Here is a 15930-nt window from a genome sequence, read left to right on the forward strand (position 1 = left end):
AGATGATTCTTGCTCTTAGAGGAGATCTTTGTCATAGAAGGAACTATGAAGTATCGAAATAGACTCAAATATTTTCTAGAAATCTAGTAAATGATAAAAGATTTATTTTAAGTAAGTGGGGTTATTTTTTGTCAACTGTGTTGATATAGATGGTTTTATTTTTGTGAAAAATCAGTTTGTTCTCAACTCACTCCTTATGTAAACTTCAAATAGATCAAAGACTTTTATACAGTGAAATTATACAATCATTTTGATAAAATATGTTAATATTTTAAAACCTTGGGTTTAGAACGCCTTTTAAAATGTTTCAGAAATCCAGAAATTTTAAAAAAAAACCCTAAATTTGAATGAATAAAAAAAACTTCAGTATATCTAAAAACAAAACACTACAACAGCATAAACAAAGTTAAAAGAGAAACCAAAATCAAAGGAAATGACAACACACGACAGAGTTAGTTTTGTAACATCCTAAGTGCTTACTTTTAGTAATCACTAAAGATAAGGATAGAAACTATAGCAAATAAACGTATATAGACAAATGCTTCTTTACAAAAGGGGAAAGTCAATAAACATATGCTTTCTTAATATCTAATGTATCAGTAGGCATATACTTTACTAGCATTTTAAAAATCCATAGCACATATTTTATTAGCATTCTAGAAAATTCCATCACAGTTAATAAGTGGAGTCGATTTTATTGTCAGTAAGCCCCTGAAACTTAGCTGTCTCATTTTTCACATTAAGTGGTATGTAGCCCATACGTCGTCTCTTTACCTATAGGAGAGATAAGACCAGCAGTGTCTTATATGATTCTATATGAGAGTCCAAGAATGTCTTAAAACTTTCTAGGTTTTACATGTAAGTGAAGATGCTTCTGTTTATGTTATGAGATATATTTATAATTTTAATACACAAATGAATGACCAACATTGTTCAAATTATAGTTTTTTAACATTCTCATGATGTGTATTTATGCCTCAACCACTATGAAACTCAGACTATTATTGAAAAGAACCTTTCCCTCTTTCTTTATACTGAATTCAGGTTTCTGCAGATCTTTCATAATTTCTGCTTTGAGATCAGGTGGTGCTGTTGTATTAAAGTTGCAGGTTTCTGTCAAAAAATCCCAAAGGAGGTCTCCATTTTCATTGCCATCAATAAAACAGTCAGATATGTCCATGGTGGACAGAAGGTCATAACACTCGTACTTAATCCCCAACTCATCCAGCATCTGAGTGAGGTCAGACGACGTGACATACTGGCAGAGGTCATTCCGGGGTAAGCGGGGTCCGTACTTTTCCCATAGCTTTTGCCAGCTGCTGGCTCCTGTGCAACGGAAAAGCATTCATGCTCTCAGTTATTCTTCTTTTCACTTACCTACTCTGCAAGCAGTACATTAGATGCTTGGAATAGAGCAGTCCATTTAAAAAGTAGGAATGTTTGACTTTTGTAGCTCAGTTCAAGGAGTGCAAGGGGTTGGAGAGAAAGGTAAATAAATAAGTTATACATCAGATGGTGCAAAGTGCTAATGAAAAACAAATCTAAGCAAGAGATAAGGGGGATCAAAAAGCTGGATGGACTACTGCTTTATTTAGGATGGTCACAGACATTCTCTCTAATAATGTGACATTTGAGCAGAGACATGACCACAAGGCACATAGATATGTAGTAATCTATCAGGGGGAAGGTTACTCCAGGTAGAGAGAAGAGCAACTGCAAAGGACCTGAAGCAGGGACATGCTTGGCACATTAAGAACTAGCCAGGGAGCCAGTGAGATTGGAATTGAACCAAGGGGAGAATGGAAAGAGATGAGGCTGGGTGATGGTGAGGAGTGGATCGGGTGCTTAATCATATAGGAAAAGATGGGAAGTCATTGTAGTGCTGTCTAATAGACGATTATGGACTCTTGGACATGTTCCAAATTGGTAGCATTGTCCAATATGGTAGCCACTAACCATCACTTTGACTGTGTGGATCACAATAAACTGTGGAAAATTCTGAGAGAGATGGGAATACCAGACCACCTGACCTGCCTCTTGAGAAATCTGTATGCAGGTCAAGAAGCAACAGTTAGAACTGGACATGGAACAACAGACTGGTTCCAAATAGGAAAAGGAGTGCGTCAAGGCTGTATATGGTCACCCTGCTTATTTAATTTCTATGCAGAGTATATCATGAGAAACTCTGGTCTGGAAGAAACACAAGCTAGAATCAAGATTGCCGGGAGAAATACCAATAACCTCAGATATGCAGATGACACCACCCTTATGGCAGAAAGCGAAGAGGAACTCAAAAGCCTCTTGATGAAAGTGAAAGAGGAGAGTAAAAAAGTTGGCTTAAAGCTCAACATTCAGAAAACGAAGATTGTGGCATCCGGTCCCATCACTTCATGGGAAATAGATGGGGAAACAGTGGAAACAGTGTCAAACTTTATTTTTTGGGGCTCCAAAATCACTGCAGATGGTGACTGCAGCCATGAAATTAAAAGACGCTTACTCCTTGGAAGAAAAGTTATGACCAACCTAGATAGCATATTCAAAAGCAGACATATTACTTTGCCGACTAAGGTCCGTCTAGTCAAGGCTATGGTTTTTCCTGTGGTCATGTATGGATGTGAGAGTTGGACTGTGAAGAAGGCTGAGCGCCGAAGAATTGATGGTTTTGAACTGTGGTGTTGGAGAAGAATCTTGAGAGTCCCTTGGACTGCAAGGAGATCCAACCAGTCCATTCTGAAGGAGATCAGCCCTGGGATTTCTTTGGAAGGAATGATGCTGAAGCTGAAACTCCAGTACTTTGGCCACCTCATGCAAAGAGTTGACTCATTGGAAAAGACTCTGATGCTGGGAGGGATTGGGGGCAGGATGAGAAGGGGACGACAGAGGATGAGATGGCTGGATGGCATCACTGACTCGATGGATGTGAGTCTGAGTGAACTCCGGGAGTTGGTGATGGACAGGGAGGCCTGGCGTGCTGTGATTCATGAGGTCGCAGAGTCAGACACGACTGAGCGACTGAACTGAACTGAACCATCACTTCATGAGAAATAGATGGGGAAACAGTGTCAGACATTATTTTGGGGGGCTCCAAAATCACTGCAGATGATGACTGCAGCCAAGAAATTAAAAGACACTTACTCCTTGGAAGAAAAGTTATGACCAACCTAGATAGCATATTCAAAAGCAGAGACATTACTTTGCCAACAAAGGTCTGTCTAGTCAAGGCTATAGTTTTGCCAGTGGTCATGTATGGATGTTGAGAGTTGTACTGTGATGATGGCTGAGCACCAAAGAATTGATGGTTTCTCCAACTGTGGTGTTGGAGAAGACTCTTGAGTGTCCCTTGGACTGCAAGGAGATCCAACCAGTCCATTCTAAAGGAGATCAGTCCTGGGTGTTCTTTGGAAGGAATGATGCTAAAGCTGAAACTCCAGTACTTTGGCATCTGATGCAAAGAGTTCACTCATTGGAAAAGACTCTGATGCTGGGAGGGATTGGGTGCAGGAGGAGAAGGGGACGACGGAGGATGAGATGGCTGGATGGCATCACTGACTCAATGGACGTGAGTTTGAGTGAACTCCAGGATAGGGAGGCCTGGCGTGCTTCGATTCGTGGGGTTGCAAATAGTCGGACACGACTGAGCGACTGAACTGAACTGGTTCTGAAACGTGTGAACTATGGCTAGTCTGACTAAGGAAATGAATTTTAAGTGCTATTTCATTTTAATTCATTTCAGTTTCAATTGCCAACTGTGACTTACATATCAGATGACACAGCATTAGAGTGACTTGACCTGATTTACATTTTCTTAAGGTCACTCTGGCCACACAGATGAGAACAGGGGCATAAGGACAGAAGCAGGAAGAACAGTAAGATAGCTACTGCAAAAATCTGGGTGATAGATGATGGTAAGTTGACACAGCAAGATTGGAAATAATGAGAAATGGTTGCTTCATACATATATATACACACACACATACATTATATATTACACTCCTAGAGCCAATGCCATTTGCTAATGACTTGTATATTGTTAGCAATAACAATTTGGATAGTGAAAGAAAGAAAAGAATCAGTGATGACCCCAGTGATTTTGGCCCAAGCATCTGAAAAGAGAGAACTGCCATTAGAAACGGGAACAATGAGGGAGGAACATTTTTCAGTGTTTTAGCAGGCATCTTGTTTTGGAAGTATGAAAGTTGAGCTATCTTTTGGACATCCAGGTTGTGATAAGAGGAAGGCAATTGTTTACATTAGTCTGGTTCAGAGGAGATGGTCTGAGTAAAAACTGAAATGGAAGAAAGAGCACAGCAAATACAATGATAGTTTACTCAAACCAAAGGGGAGATAGCCTCTCGGGTCTATACACTTATAAGATGCTGCCTTGGACTGCAACACCTCAGTTGAGTTTAAAAATCTCGTCCCCAGCTTTAGAAGGTATATTAGCAGTGTATGATGCATTTAATTGAAAATCTGGCCCAGTGTAGCAGCTAAGAGATACAGAATCTGAGGGAGAGAGAGGTTGGATTGTTCCTCTGACTCTTCATGAATGACATGAGGTTTGTTATGCAGTCTTTCAGAACCTCTGGTTTCTTATCTATAAGACAGAGATAACTATACTTGTTGCAACTGTGAATATTAAATAATATAATTGAAGTAAATCATGGCACAATGGTAAGCACATAGCAGATGTGTAATATGTACTTAGAAAATAAATGAACATTAAATGGAATTAATTGGATATTTCCACTGGTTGTAACCTTGAGACTGTGAAAAAAACAAACTTGCTATTCAAAAATCTATAATAAAATAAAAATTAAAACAAATGACAATTTTATGGACTTTCTAATATAAGCATGTAATACTGGGCTGTTATATACACAGTGGATACAGTGCATTAAGAGTGGTCTGGTGTTCCACTAATATTGCAGAAGAGAGTGATAACTTCAGGGTAAGCTTTAGGAGAAGGTAGAATTGGAATGAAGCAGAAAAATTAGAAAATAAGAAACCTCAGTTCAATGAAAAAAAAATCAGGGTCATGAGTATGTATTAAAAACATTTTTCATTCCAAAGACAGTGATTGTCTGCCCAAATAAGAATTTGCCTACAAATAAGACTTTATAAGAAAATAAATATTTCAGTGGTTGAGAGGCTCTGTTAGCATTATCATTATTATTTTTTAAATCTGGCAGAGAAAAAAGAGCCAAACACTAATTGCAGAGCATTTGTTGGTGTCAGTGTTTGGTGACTCAGTGCCATTTCTAAGCTGAGCAATTAGACACTTTCTGACTGATACATTATCATAATAGCTCTCGGTGGGCACAACATATGGTGTGACTTTTGTATGCAACATGATATAAACCAGGTCCTTCCCCCCAACACACTGTATTAAAAATAAAACACTATGATTTGCCTCCTTCCTTAGTCAAATAAGGAGAGGGCAGGAAAGAAAACGTCACTGATCTCCCTTAACCAGATAAGTTGCATTTTAATTATTAATAGCAACTCTCTCAACTAATGTCTGGCTACTACATATGCAGAAAAACGTGCCACTGACTTTATTTTTGTGTGGGATACTCATGTTAAAAATCTACCTCTTATTTCTCTTCTTTTTCATCCCCAAATCAGATCTTTTGTCTCTATAATCAGAAACTTCTGTTTGTTATAAATAAATGACTATTTACGCAGATGGGCTAATTCTTCAGTGGATTCTTTGGAACCAGAGGAAAGCTTCTGTTCCCTCAAGCACCATATATTCAAATAGGCTGACCAGTAAAACACTGTCATTTAGTTCTGAATATGATTTCTCTTCCTTTTCCTAATTAGTTTCACTTGCCTACTCCTCTGTCCTTTTGGATGCCTCTTTCAGCATGCACTGTTTGTGTGTGAACACGTGTATCTTCTTTATTGAGCCTTTTTTTCCTTTTTATGTAGTCCATCTTCAAACCTCTAGCACTGTCTATATTCCCTGATTCCATGTCTATCATGTAGTAAATTTTAGCTAAAACATGGTCTCTCTCTCTCTCTCTTTTTCTTTTTAGATGGACATTTAGAATCAGTTGTAGTTAGGATAGCGTAAAGAAGAAATAATAAATAATTTTTCATTTTGACCCCTGGGTTGGGAAGATCCCCTGGAGAAGGGAATGGCTACCCACTCCAGTATTCTTGCCTGGGAAATCCCATGGACACAGGAGCCTGGTGGGCTACAGTCCATGGAGTCACAAATGAGTCAGACACTACTTAGCTACTAACACTTTCATTTTTCAATTCAAATACATTCACTGGGTGTGTTCTAGGTGCCAAGGGTTTTGCAAAAATCTGGGACTAGAGAGCAGAAGTCCTGCTCTTCAGGAACTCTCCTTAAAAACTCCCCATTTGCCTCTGATAGGAAACGAACACACTGCTGAAAGTGTTTACCCCTCTCAGCCCTCCATTGGATTAGAAGTCTATCAAAGGCAGAGGAGGAGTAATAGTCATCTTTGCAACCTCAGAGCCTAGCAGTGATGAACAGTTATTGTTCAGTCATTAAGTCAAGGACAACTCTTATGCAACTTCATGGACTGTAGCATGCCAGGCTCCTCTGTCCTCCACTATCTCCTGGAGTTTGCTCAAATTTATGTCTATGTAATAATGGATTAGAGGAGCTCAATAAAAGCTGAATGAACCAAATCTGCACAATAGCTATCCTGTTCAGACAGCCTGAGACCAAGACTACAAGCTATATTTTGAATATGCTGAACACACCTGTCACCTTAACCAAGCTAGGTGCCCTGCATAATTAAATCTAGAAACAGATCCCATATTTCATTATCTTACAATCGAATAAATTGCAAAAATGGGTTTCCATATGGTACTCAAATAACTGAGTAATTCAGTTTATTCAGAGAGACAACACATCAGTTCAGTCACAGGTCACTGTCTAACCGGGATGGACAGGCAGAAACCTTAGCTATGGAGCATATTTGAGATGACCTTTAGAGCAACATGTTAATCCAGACATACCATTAGGTGCCTTGCTGAGATACTAGCTCACTGAGTACTCATGGAAATTTAATTGAGTAACTAGTGCTAGGCTTCTGAGTCTGTTTGCAAGGAGCACTCAGTTGCTATATTGCCGTGAGGCTATGGATGACAATATTGCTGAAACAAAGGAAATATACAAACAAGCTTCTTCACTTCTAGGTTGTTGTTGTTTAGTCACTAAGCCATGTCTGACTCTTTTGCCACCCCATGAACTGTAGCCCACCAGGCTCCTCTTGTCCATAGAATTTCCCTGGCAAGAATACTGGAGTGGTTTGTCATTTCCTTTTCCAAGGGATCTCCTCAACCCAATATTGAACCTGGGTCTCCTGCATTGGCAGGCAGATTCTTTACCACCAAGCCAGAGCCACTTCTAGGTAATAATGACCAAATTCCATTTACAAAGTGACCTCAACAACCTGAGTGAAAACAGAGCTGTGTGTGAACCATTTCGGTGTAGGTCTTCCAAGTTTTAAGGTAATAGTCAAGTTTAAGGCATGTTTTCATTGGGCAAGTATGGAGAATGGGGTTTCAAGAATTATAGTTTGGGCTGAGAAGGCAGTTTAGGATAATGGGTTTTATTAAATAGGAGTGAGATAGGAAGTTGATCAGGCACCTCAGGTGACTTGGGGAGTTTTCTCACACCTGTCTACTATCCACAGGTTAGCAGACTGGTCTGGCTCATAGGGATTTGTAGTGATATCCCATGGATGGAGGAGCCTGGTAGGCTGCAGTCCATGGGGTCGCCAAGAGTCGGATACAGACTGAGCGACTTCACTTTCACTTTTCACTTTCATGCATTGGAGAAGGAAATGGCAACCCACTCCAGTGTTCTTGCCTGGAGAACCCCAGGGACGGGGAAGCCTGGTGGGCTGCCGTCTATGGGGTCGCACAGAGTCGGACATGACTGAAGTGACTTAGCAGCAGCAGCATGAAATGAAAAAGTTACTAATGACAATATGGATCGATTTTATACATGTTAATTGACAATGATATAAGACAAATCTTCTTGTGACTAAATTTGTTTCCATTGTTGGAAATTGACCATAATTTATGTTTCTAAAAACTGACCCATATATATTTGTATCAGCTTTTTTAATGCAACAAGGCAATTACTGCTCTTTTTAAAAAGGGAGACTTCAGCTACTTCCTTACACCAAGGGGCTGATACAATTTTTCTCAAAGAAATACATTATTGTTAAGATAGGTTTATAGGTGAACAGATTTATCTAGGTCAGAGAGGAAGAGCAAAAGGGGAGTTAATCTGCTCTATGTAACGAGTAAGAAGGGGTGAAAGGGGAAAGTGAAGAGTTGGTATCTCAGAAAAAGCACTGAGCTAAAAGGATTATCTGTTAACAATCTTTTCCTCTCTGTGACACCTGCCTCCCACACTGTGCAGTCATGAAGAACTGTAAGCTCTGTACTGAAAAAGTTAGTGAAATATTTCTACCATCAAATGCAGAGTGAATAATTTTTGACTCAAAATACTTTTTTTGATGAAAGCTAACTGGTTTTCGATTCTAGTAACTGTAGTCATGATGTAGCCAGCAAAATACTGTATCCATAAGAGCACTAAGTCAATTCTCAGTTGCTTGTAGACACTCGTGCTACCCTGTAAAGCTCAGGCTGTTTTTTTCCTATTGGTAGGTATATATTCACAAAAGAGCTGCCTTCTGACACTCAAATACATAACTTGTGAAAATATTTAAGGATAAACTAAATATAAATGAAGTGGATCTTCATTTGATGTGGAATATATTTTAAAATCAGATATATATGACTGCTGGATGAACTGTTCTTTCTGTCTGCAACACTTTCTGTATTATTGATACAGATTATCAAGAATAGGCTGAGTTATCAATTCAGTGTTGGTAACTAAATTTACTTTTGTATTCCTAAATGTTCAAAGTGCTTTATCCAAGTGTCCTCGTTTGGAGAGAGGTTAGTGGGAAGCATCCCGTTTACATAAGCCCTCCTAAATGGGAAGATAGAACTTTCTCACATAAATGAGTATTTTTAACTAATCTGAGATAAAAATGGTATATCAAATGTTCCCTTGCAGAAGAGGTTGTGTACAGGAACTTTCATTTGCCAAAATCCCACATAAATTCAAAGCTAGGATTATAGGCAACCACTGTGTCTGCCATCCTTAAAGCCGTTCCTCATGTTTAGGAATAAATGAATGTTATGACGTGGTTTTTGATTATAGGGTCTGGTATAAATTTAGGAAGATAGAAACTGCTGTATATCTAGAGTCAACCTGAATAGCACTGTGTGAACAATCCATAAAGACTGCTGAATGAAGTAGTGAATTAATGAATTCAACAGTGTCAGTGTTTTATTTGCTAATCTGTTTATTTAGGTTCTCTGTGTGATACTTAATTGTATCATTGGAAACAAAGTATGATCAAATGCCATCTTTGGAAAATAACACAACAACACAAAACCAAACAAGTGACTCATTAGCTATTTTTGATAGTTATTTGAGAAAACCTATAAGCAGCAACATTGGCAGTGGCTCTAGAAATGCAAATTAATCAAATATGACAGTGTCACAAATATTTCAACCTTTATTTAAACATCACAGAAGGGAAAGAGACATTTAAGGGACAAAAAGGAGGTAAATAGAAATATTTTCTATTTTTAGTCTCCTCGAAACAATTCCTATCAGTTGTATTTGCTATATGTTATACAAAAATAATTTATATATGAACAACAAAGATATACTTTCTCAAGAGGAAGAAGAAACAGATATTTATTTCCACTGGAAATCCTAAATTGAAAGTTTGAAGGACTTTCCTAATACTGTGTTAATTAATTGACTATGACCATAAGCCAGGTCAAGAATTTCATAATGAAGATGAAATATACCATCAGCCTTCAAACACATGAACTATTGGTTTTTAAAAATTTAGGTGGGAGGAAAATAACTTACCTGACACAAGAATAATGAGAATCTTAGCACTGGTAGCTAAGAGACTATGGAAGAATTTCAGGGTAGCTGGGATGTCTTTAACATAATACAGCATCTAGAGATGAAGGAAAAGAGAAATGAGGCACTTTTCTATGTCAATGTCTTTGTTGCTCAGACTAGATACTCACTAGAAGATTTTCAAGTTGAGTGGGTTTTTACTCAACAAAACATGTAAGAAATTTAGAAGTTAAAGATGTTATATGGAGAGATAGAATAATAATGAAAGAAAATATTTGGGGATAGGGGAAACTATGGTATTTACTCAACAAGAATCAAATAGTTTAAAATTTTCTCTTTCTGGCTTCAGTAACACATTTATAGCCTCAGACAGTCTCTACTCCACATGCGGGCATTGATTCTGTGCTTTCTCTATATTTTGTGAATTGTAGTTCTTCTGGGAGAAAATGGTGCTGGCACCATAAAAACATTCCATTTCATGGAACGTTGCTTCAAAATTAAGCCCTTTGCACTAGCTTTACCATATGCTCACCAATGCTTTTTTTAAATCACAGAAAATGCGACAAGCTTTGATGTTGACAGATTCTCTAGGAAAATGGATTGGAAAAAGCCTAAGGTTGCAGCATCATCACAAGGGGATAGGTATCAGTCCACTCATTTTAAATAACTCTGAACGATCTCTGGTGAACTGCAGGGAGAGGTCTTTCCACCTAACACAGATAGAGCCTGGAATTATACATGGGCAATGGAAGTTTTCCCCTGAGGGCTTATAGCCCTGGAATCTACCTCACCTAGACACTTACTTTTTATGTCTCATCTTTTACTCTTTTAGACAAGAATTCAATATTTTATTCAATTTTTTTATGGGCTTCCCAGGTGGCGCAGTGGTAAAGAATCCACCTGCCAATGCAGGAAATGCAAGAGACATGGGTTCAATCCCTGGGTTGGGAAGATACCTTGGAGTAGGAAATGACAACCCTCTACAGTATTTTTGCCTGGAAAACTCCATGGACAGAGGAGCATGGCAGGCTCTATGGGATCACAAAGAGCTGAGCATGACAAAGCATGTACACATGGATAATAGAATTTATTGTGTAAAGCAAAAATAACCTGAGCTATGCCTCCCTCACATGAATGAATGAAATACAAGGGACCTGCACATGGCCTGTGCAGTCTCAGAGGCCATATTTAGTATCATGTCACTCCATGCTGTTCACCACAGGGACCATATAGACTGGCACCCAGATGCAGCTAGTCCACAAGATCGCTAATAATCCTTGACATGACCTAGCTCAGAAAGAGGAGGCCGATCATAGCAGATGCTCTGAAATTTGATCTAATAGACACAGATTCTCTGCAGTTGACTATGAATATTAAGTTGAACGATGCTGTGAAAATGTTAGGACTGTAAGGAGCAATGAAGAGACAGAGACATATAACAGAAAAGTGCAGAGTCGACAGAGAGGAAGACAGTAGTAGTGCCGAGGAAGCAGAGATCAGAAAGAAAGAACAAATGTGGAGGTTTTGAGAGAAACTGGAGGATGATCTCTGAAGCTGCAACATTTTATAACAAGTGAGGAATGGGATTCAGAGCATTTGTGAAGGGATTGGCTTTTGATAAAGGGACGCTTTTTTGTTTTTTAAGTTGTTGTTGTTGCTTTTTTTTTTTGGAGTGTAGTTGCTTTACAGGGTTGTGTTAGTTTCTACTGTACAGCAAAATCAATCAGACATACATATCTGCCCTCCCTTTCATATTTCCTTCCTATTCAGGTCACCACAGTGTGTTAAGCAGAGTTCCCTGTGCTATACAGTAGGTTTTCATTAGTTAGCTTTTATACATGGTATCAGTAGTGTATATGTGTCAATCCCAATCTCCCAATTCATCCCACTCACCCCCTTTTCCCTTGGTGTCCATATATTTGTTCTCAACACCTCCATGTCTATAGTGCTGCTATGAACGCTGGGATGCATGTATCTTTTTGAATTATGGTTTTCTCTGGGTATATGCACAGTAGTGTGCCGGCTGAGTCATATGGTAGTTCTGGGCTTCCCTGGTAGCTCAGTTGGTAAAGAATTCACATGCAATGCAGGAAATCCCAGTTTGATTCTTGGGTCGGGAAGATCCCCCAGAGAAGAGATAGGCTACCCATCCCAGTATTCTCAGGCTTCCCTGGCAGCTCAGATGGTAAAGAATCTACCTGTAATGCGGGAGACCTGAGTTCAGTCCCTGGGTTGGGAAGATCCCCTGCAGGAGGGCATGGCAACCTACCCCAGTATTCTTGCCTGGAGAACACTGGAGTGGGTTGAGTATTCTCAACCCACATGGGGAGAATACATGGAATATTCTCCCCATGGATAGAGGAGCCTAGCTGGCTACAGTCTACAGGGTCGCAAAGAGTCGGATGTGACTGGGCGACTAAGCACAGCATGATAGTTCTATTTTTCGCTGTTTTGAGGAACCTCCATCCTGTTCTCCCTAGTGGCTACATCAGTTTACATTCCCACTGACAGTACAAGAGGATTCCTGGGATTCTTTTGTAATAAGAAGAAAGAAAGAAATGGTAGGTACAGGTGCATCTCTATAAATGTGGTGGGTAAAAGATGACTTTCTACCTGATCATTTTTCTTTTCACTATAGAGTAGGAAGGGAGGTCATCAATTGGAAACCAGTGGCAAAGAAGGGATTACAGGAGTTGTAAGGAGAGAGAAGAAGGTGTGAAACAGTTATACAGTTGAGCCTTGGACAAGGCAGGGATTAGGGTGCCAACTTTCTGTGTAGTCAGAAATTCACATATAACATATGCGTTGTCTCTGTTTCTGGAGTGCCACATCCAGTCATGCAGCATTTACTGCTGAAAAACTCCAGGGAATTCCCTGGAGGTCCAGTAGTTTGGACTCGGTACTTCCATTACAGGGAGCATGGGTTCAATCCCTGGTTGGGCAACTAAGCTCTCACAAGCCCTGTGATGTGGTAAAAAAAAAAAAAAAAAAAAATCAAAAGAAAAAATTAGCATACAAATGAACCCACATAATTCAAATCTGTGTTGTGCAAGGGCCAACGATATGAGAAGCAGAAAAGTAAGTCTAGCAGAGAAATGTCTTAGGTTTGCTGGGTAATGTTAAAAGCACTCCCTTAAATTTAAAAGATTTTATCTGCTAAGAAAGCAAAGATGTAGAATTGCCTAGATATGCCAACCCTGAAGTCATTTCTTCCTGTAATTTTTAGAAGTATATTCCTTTTGGCTTAACCTCTAAAATATACAAACAGTTCCTACAACTCAAAAACAGAAAACACAACCCAATCAAAAACTGGGCAGACTATTTTAACAGATATTTCTCCAAAGAAGACATACAGATGACCATTAGGTACATGGAAAGATGCTCAGCATCACTAATTATTAGAGAAATGCAAATCAAAACTACAATGAGTTACCACTTCACACTAGTCAAAATGACCATCATTAAAAATTCTACAAAAAACAAGTATGGAGAGGGTGTGGAGAAAAGGGATCCCCCTACACTGTTGAAACAACCACTGTGGAAAATATTGAGGTTTCTCAGAAAACTAAAAATAGAGTTACCCTATGATCCAACAGTCCCATTCCTGGGAATATACCTGGACAAAACTATAATTCAAAAAGATACACGCACCCCTACATTCACAGGAGCACTGTTTACAACAGCCAAAACATGGAAATAACCTAAATGTCTATCAACAGACAAACGGATAAGGAAGATGTGGTGCATATATACAATGGAATGCTGCTCAGCCGTAAAAAAGAATGAAATAATTCTATTTGCAGCAACATGGGTGGACCAGGAGAGTATCATCTGAACTGAAGTAGGTCAGAAAGAGAAAGACAAATACCCTATAACATCACTGACATGTGGAATCTAAAATATGGCACAAATAAACCTGTCTACAAAACAGAAACAGACTCATAGACACAGACACCAGACTTGTGGTTGCCAAGGGGGAGGTGGGGAGGGACAGGGGTGGACTGGGAGCTTGGGGTTGGTAGATACAGGCTATTATTAATACATTTAGAACTGATAATCAACAAGGTCCAAACATACAGCACAGAACTACATTCAATATCCTGTGATAAACCACAATGGAAAAGAATATAAAAATAAGAATGTCTATAGGTATAAATGAGTCACTTTGCTATACAGCAGAGATTGGCACAGCATTGTAAATCAATTATATTTCAATTTTTAAAAAGTCTACAAAAAAGTTTATTCCTTTGGGATGACTGTACTTGTAGACTGTAGAAAGCAAAAGGCATCTTGTTCATCATGGTTTTTCTAAAATATGTACATCTTCTAATGGTAGTCAACACCCAAAGCCTATACACCTATATGCTATTCAGATACATCAGTGACCTCTGGAAATATATCCCCATATCATCTACTGAAGAGGCACTCCCTTTACAAGAAATACACTATTGTATTTCTAAGAAATACACTGTTAATGCTGGACCACGGAAATACATTCTGGCAGAAAGACTGATGTCAGTAATACTTTGTTGACCTGAGGAATCATCCACCTGCCCCTTGGTTGCATACACACTAGCCAGGTCATGAACAGAAGTCAAAAGCAAGAGGATTCAGAAAAACTCTGGGATGTTGGTCCATTCTCAGTTTGGACAGGTAAAGGTCACTTATAAAATCAGAAATCAGATTTTCATTTTTCTTTTAAAAGTTAGAATATTAAGTACTCTGAAATATTTCTGAAGAATCTTCTTTTCTGAGAGTATATAATAATAAATATTTCTTACCTGAATCATATGAATAAAGTCCCACCTCTGAAGTTCTTTTTTCTCCATCATTCTATTTTGATATTCAGATGATGTCTCCTTATGCCAAGCAAACTTTATGTTCTCAAGGTTTGATGTCTTGGCTACAAGCTCTAAAATATGGAGAAAAGGTGGCTCACCATCAATTTTAATTGCAAATTTGGAACCCATTTCCATTTAGAATTTTAATGCAATCAATATTATATACACAACAGATATAAAGCACATTTTTCTTTTTCATGCAGCTCTAGACCAGAGAGTTCATCCTAGTTTTTCCTCTAGCATTAAATGAAATTGGAGATAACTAAAAAGCCAATAAGAAATAATTATGAGAATACTGATCAGACACAGTCAATATTATTGTTTAGTTGCTAAGTCACATCTGACTCTTTTGCGATACCATGGACTGTAGCCCACCAGGCTCCTCTGTCCATGGGATTTCCCAGGCAAGAATACTGGAGCAGGTTGACATTCCCTTCTCCAGGGGATCTTCCTGACCCAGGGACTGAACCTGCTTCTTCTGCACTGCAGGAGGATTCTTTACCACTGAGTCACCAGGGAAACTGTGTTTAAGCACATTAGCTCAAGTTTTAAGGGGAAATCAACTGGTGGATTTTATCAATGCAGAATTGACATAAAACAGGTGATATGATTCTATAACTCAGGAATCAATAAACTGTGGCATGGACCATATCTGACTTACTACCTATTTTTATATAAACCGCAAGCTAAAAATATACATTACTCTTCTTCCCGACTTCATGCTCCTTTCCTTCATATTTTGTGCCATTAAACTGTTAAATGGTTGAACAAAATCAAAAGAAGGATAATACTTCATGATAGGTAAAAATGATATAAAATTCAAATTTAATGTTTGGCAAGAATACACAGAAGAACTGTACAAAAAAGATCTTCACGACCCAGATAATCATGATGGTGTGATCACTAATTTAGAGCCAGACATCCTGGAATGTGAAATCAGGTGGGCCTTGGAAAGCATCGCTATGAACAAAGCTAGTGGAGGTGATGAAATTCCAGTTGAGCTGTTTCAAATCCTGAAAGATGATGCTGTGAAAGTGCTGCACTCAATAGGCCAGCAAAGTTGGAAAACTCAGCAGTGGCCACAGGACTGGAAAAGGTCAGTTTTCATTCCAATTCCAAAGAAAGGCAATGCCAAAGAAT

The 15930-nt window shown here is 38.8% G+C and overlaps 1 protein-coding gene across 1 annotated transcript in view; it reads right to left on the reverse strand.

Annotated features, from left to right (window-relative positions):
- Positions 1 to 352: 352 nt before the first annotated feature.
- Positions 353 to 15930, reverse strand: part of HNMT (histamine N-methyltransferase) — a 42418-nt gene continuing 26840 nt past the window's right edge. The window contains exons 4-6 of the mRNA XM_068969117.1: positions 14731 to 14861; positions 9953 to 10046; positions 353 to 1326 (exon numbers count right to left, since the gene is read on the reverse strand). Coding sequence (XP_068825218.1) covers positions 971 to 1326; positions 9953 to 10046; positions 14731 to 14861 — 581 coding nt within the window. The 3' untranslated portion in view covers positions 353 to 970. The remainder of the gene's footprint in view (positions 1327 to 9952; positions 10047 to 14730; positions 14862 to 15930) is intronic.

The sequence above is a fragment of the Capricornis sumatraensis genome, chromosome 3 (genome assembly GCF_032405125.1).
Source record: "Capricornis sumatraensis isolate serow.1 chromosome 3, serow.2, whole genome shotgun sequence".
NCBI classification, from domain to species: Eukaryota; Metazoa; Chordata; class Mammalia; order Artiodactyla; family Bovidae; genus Capricornis; species Capricornis sumatraensis.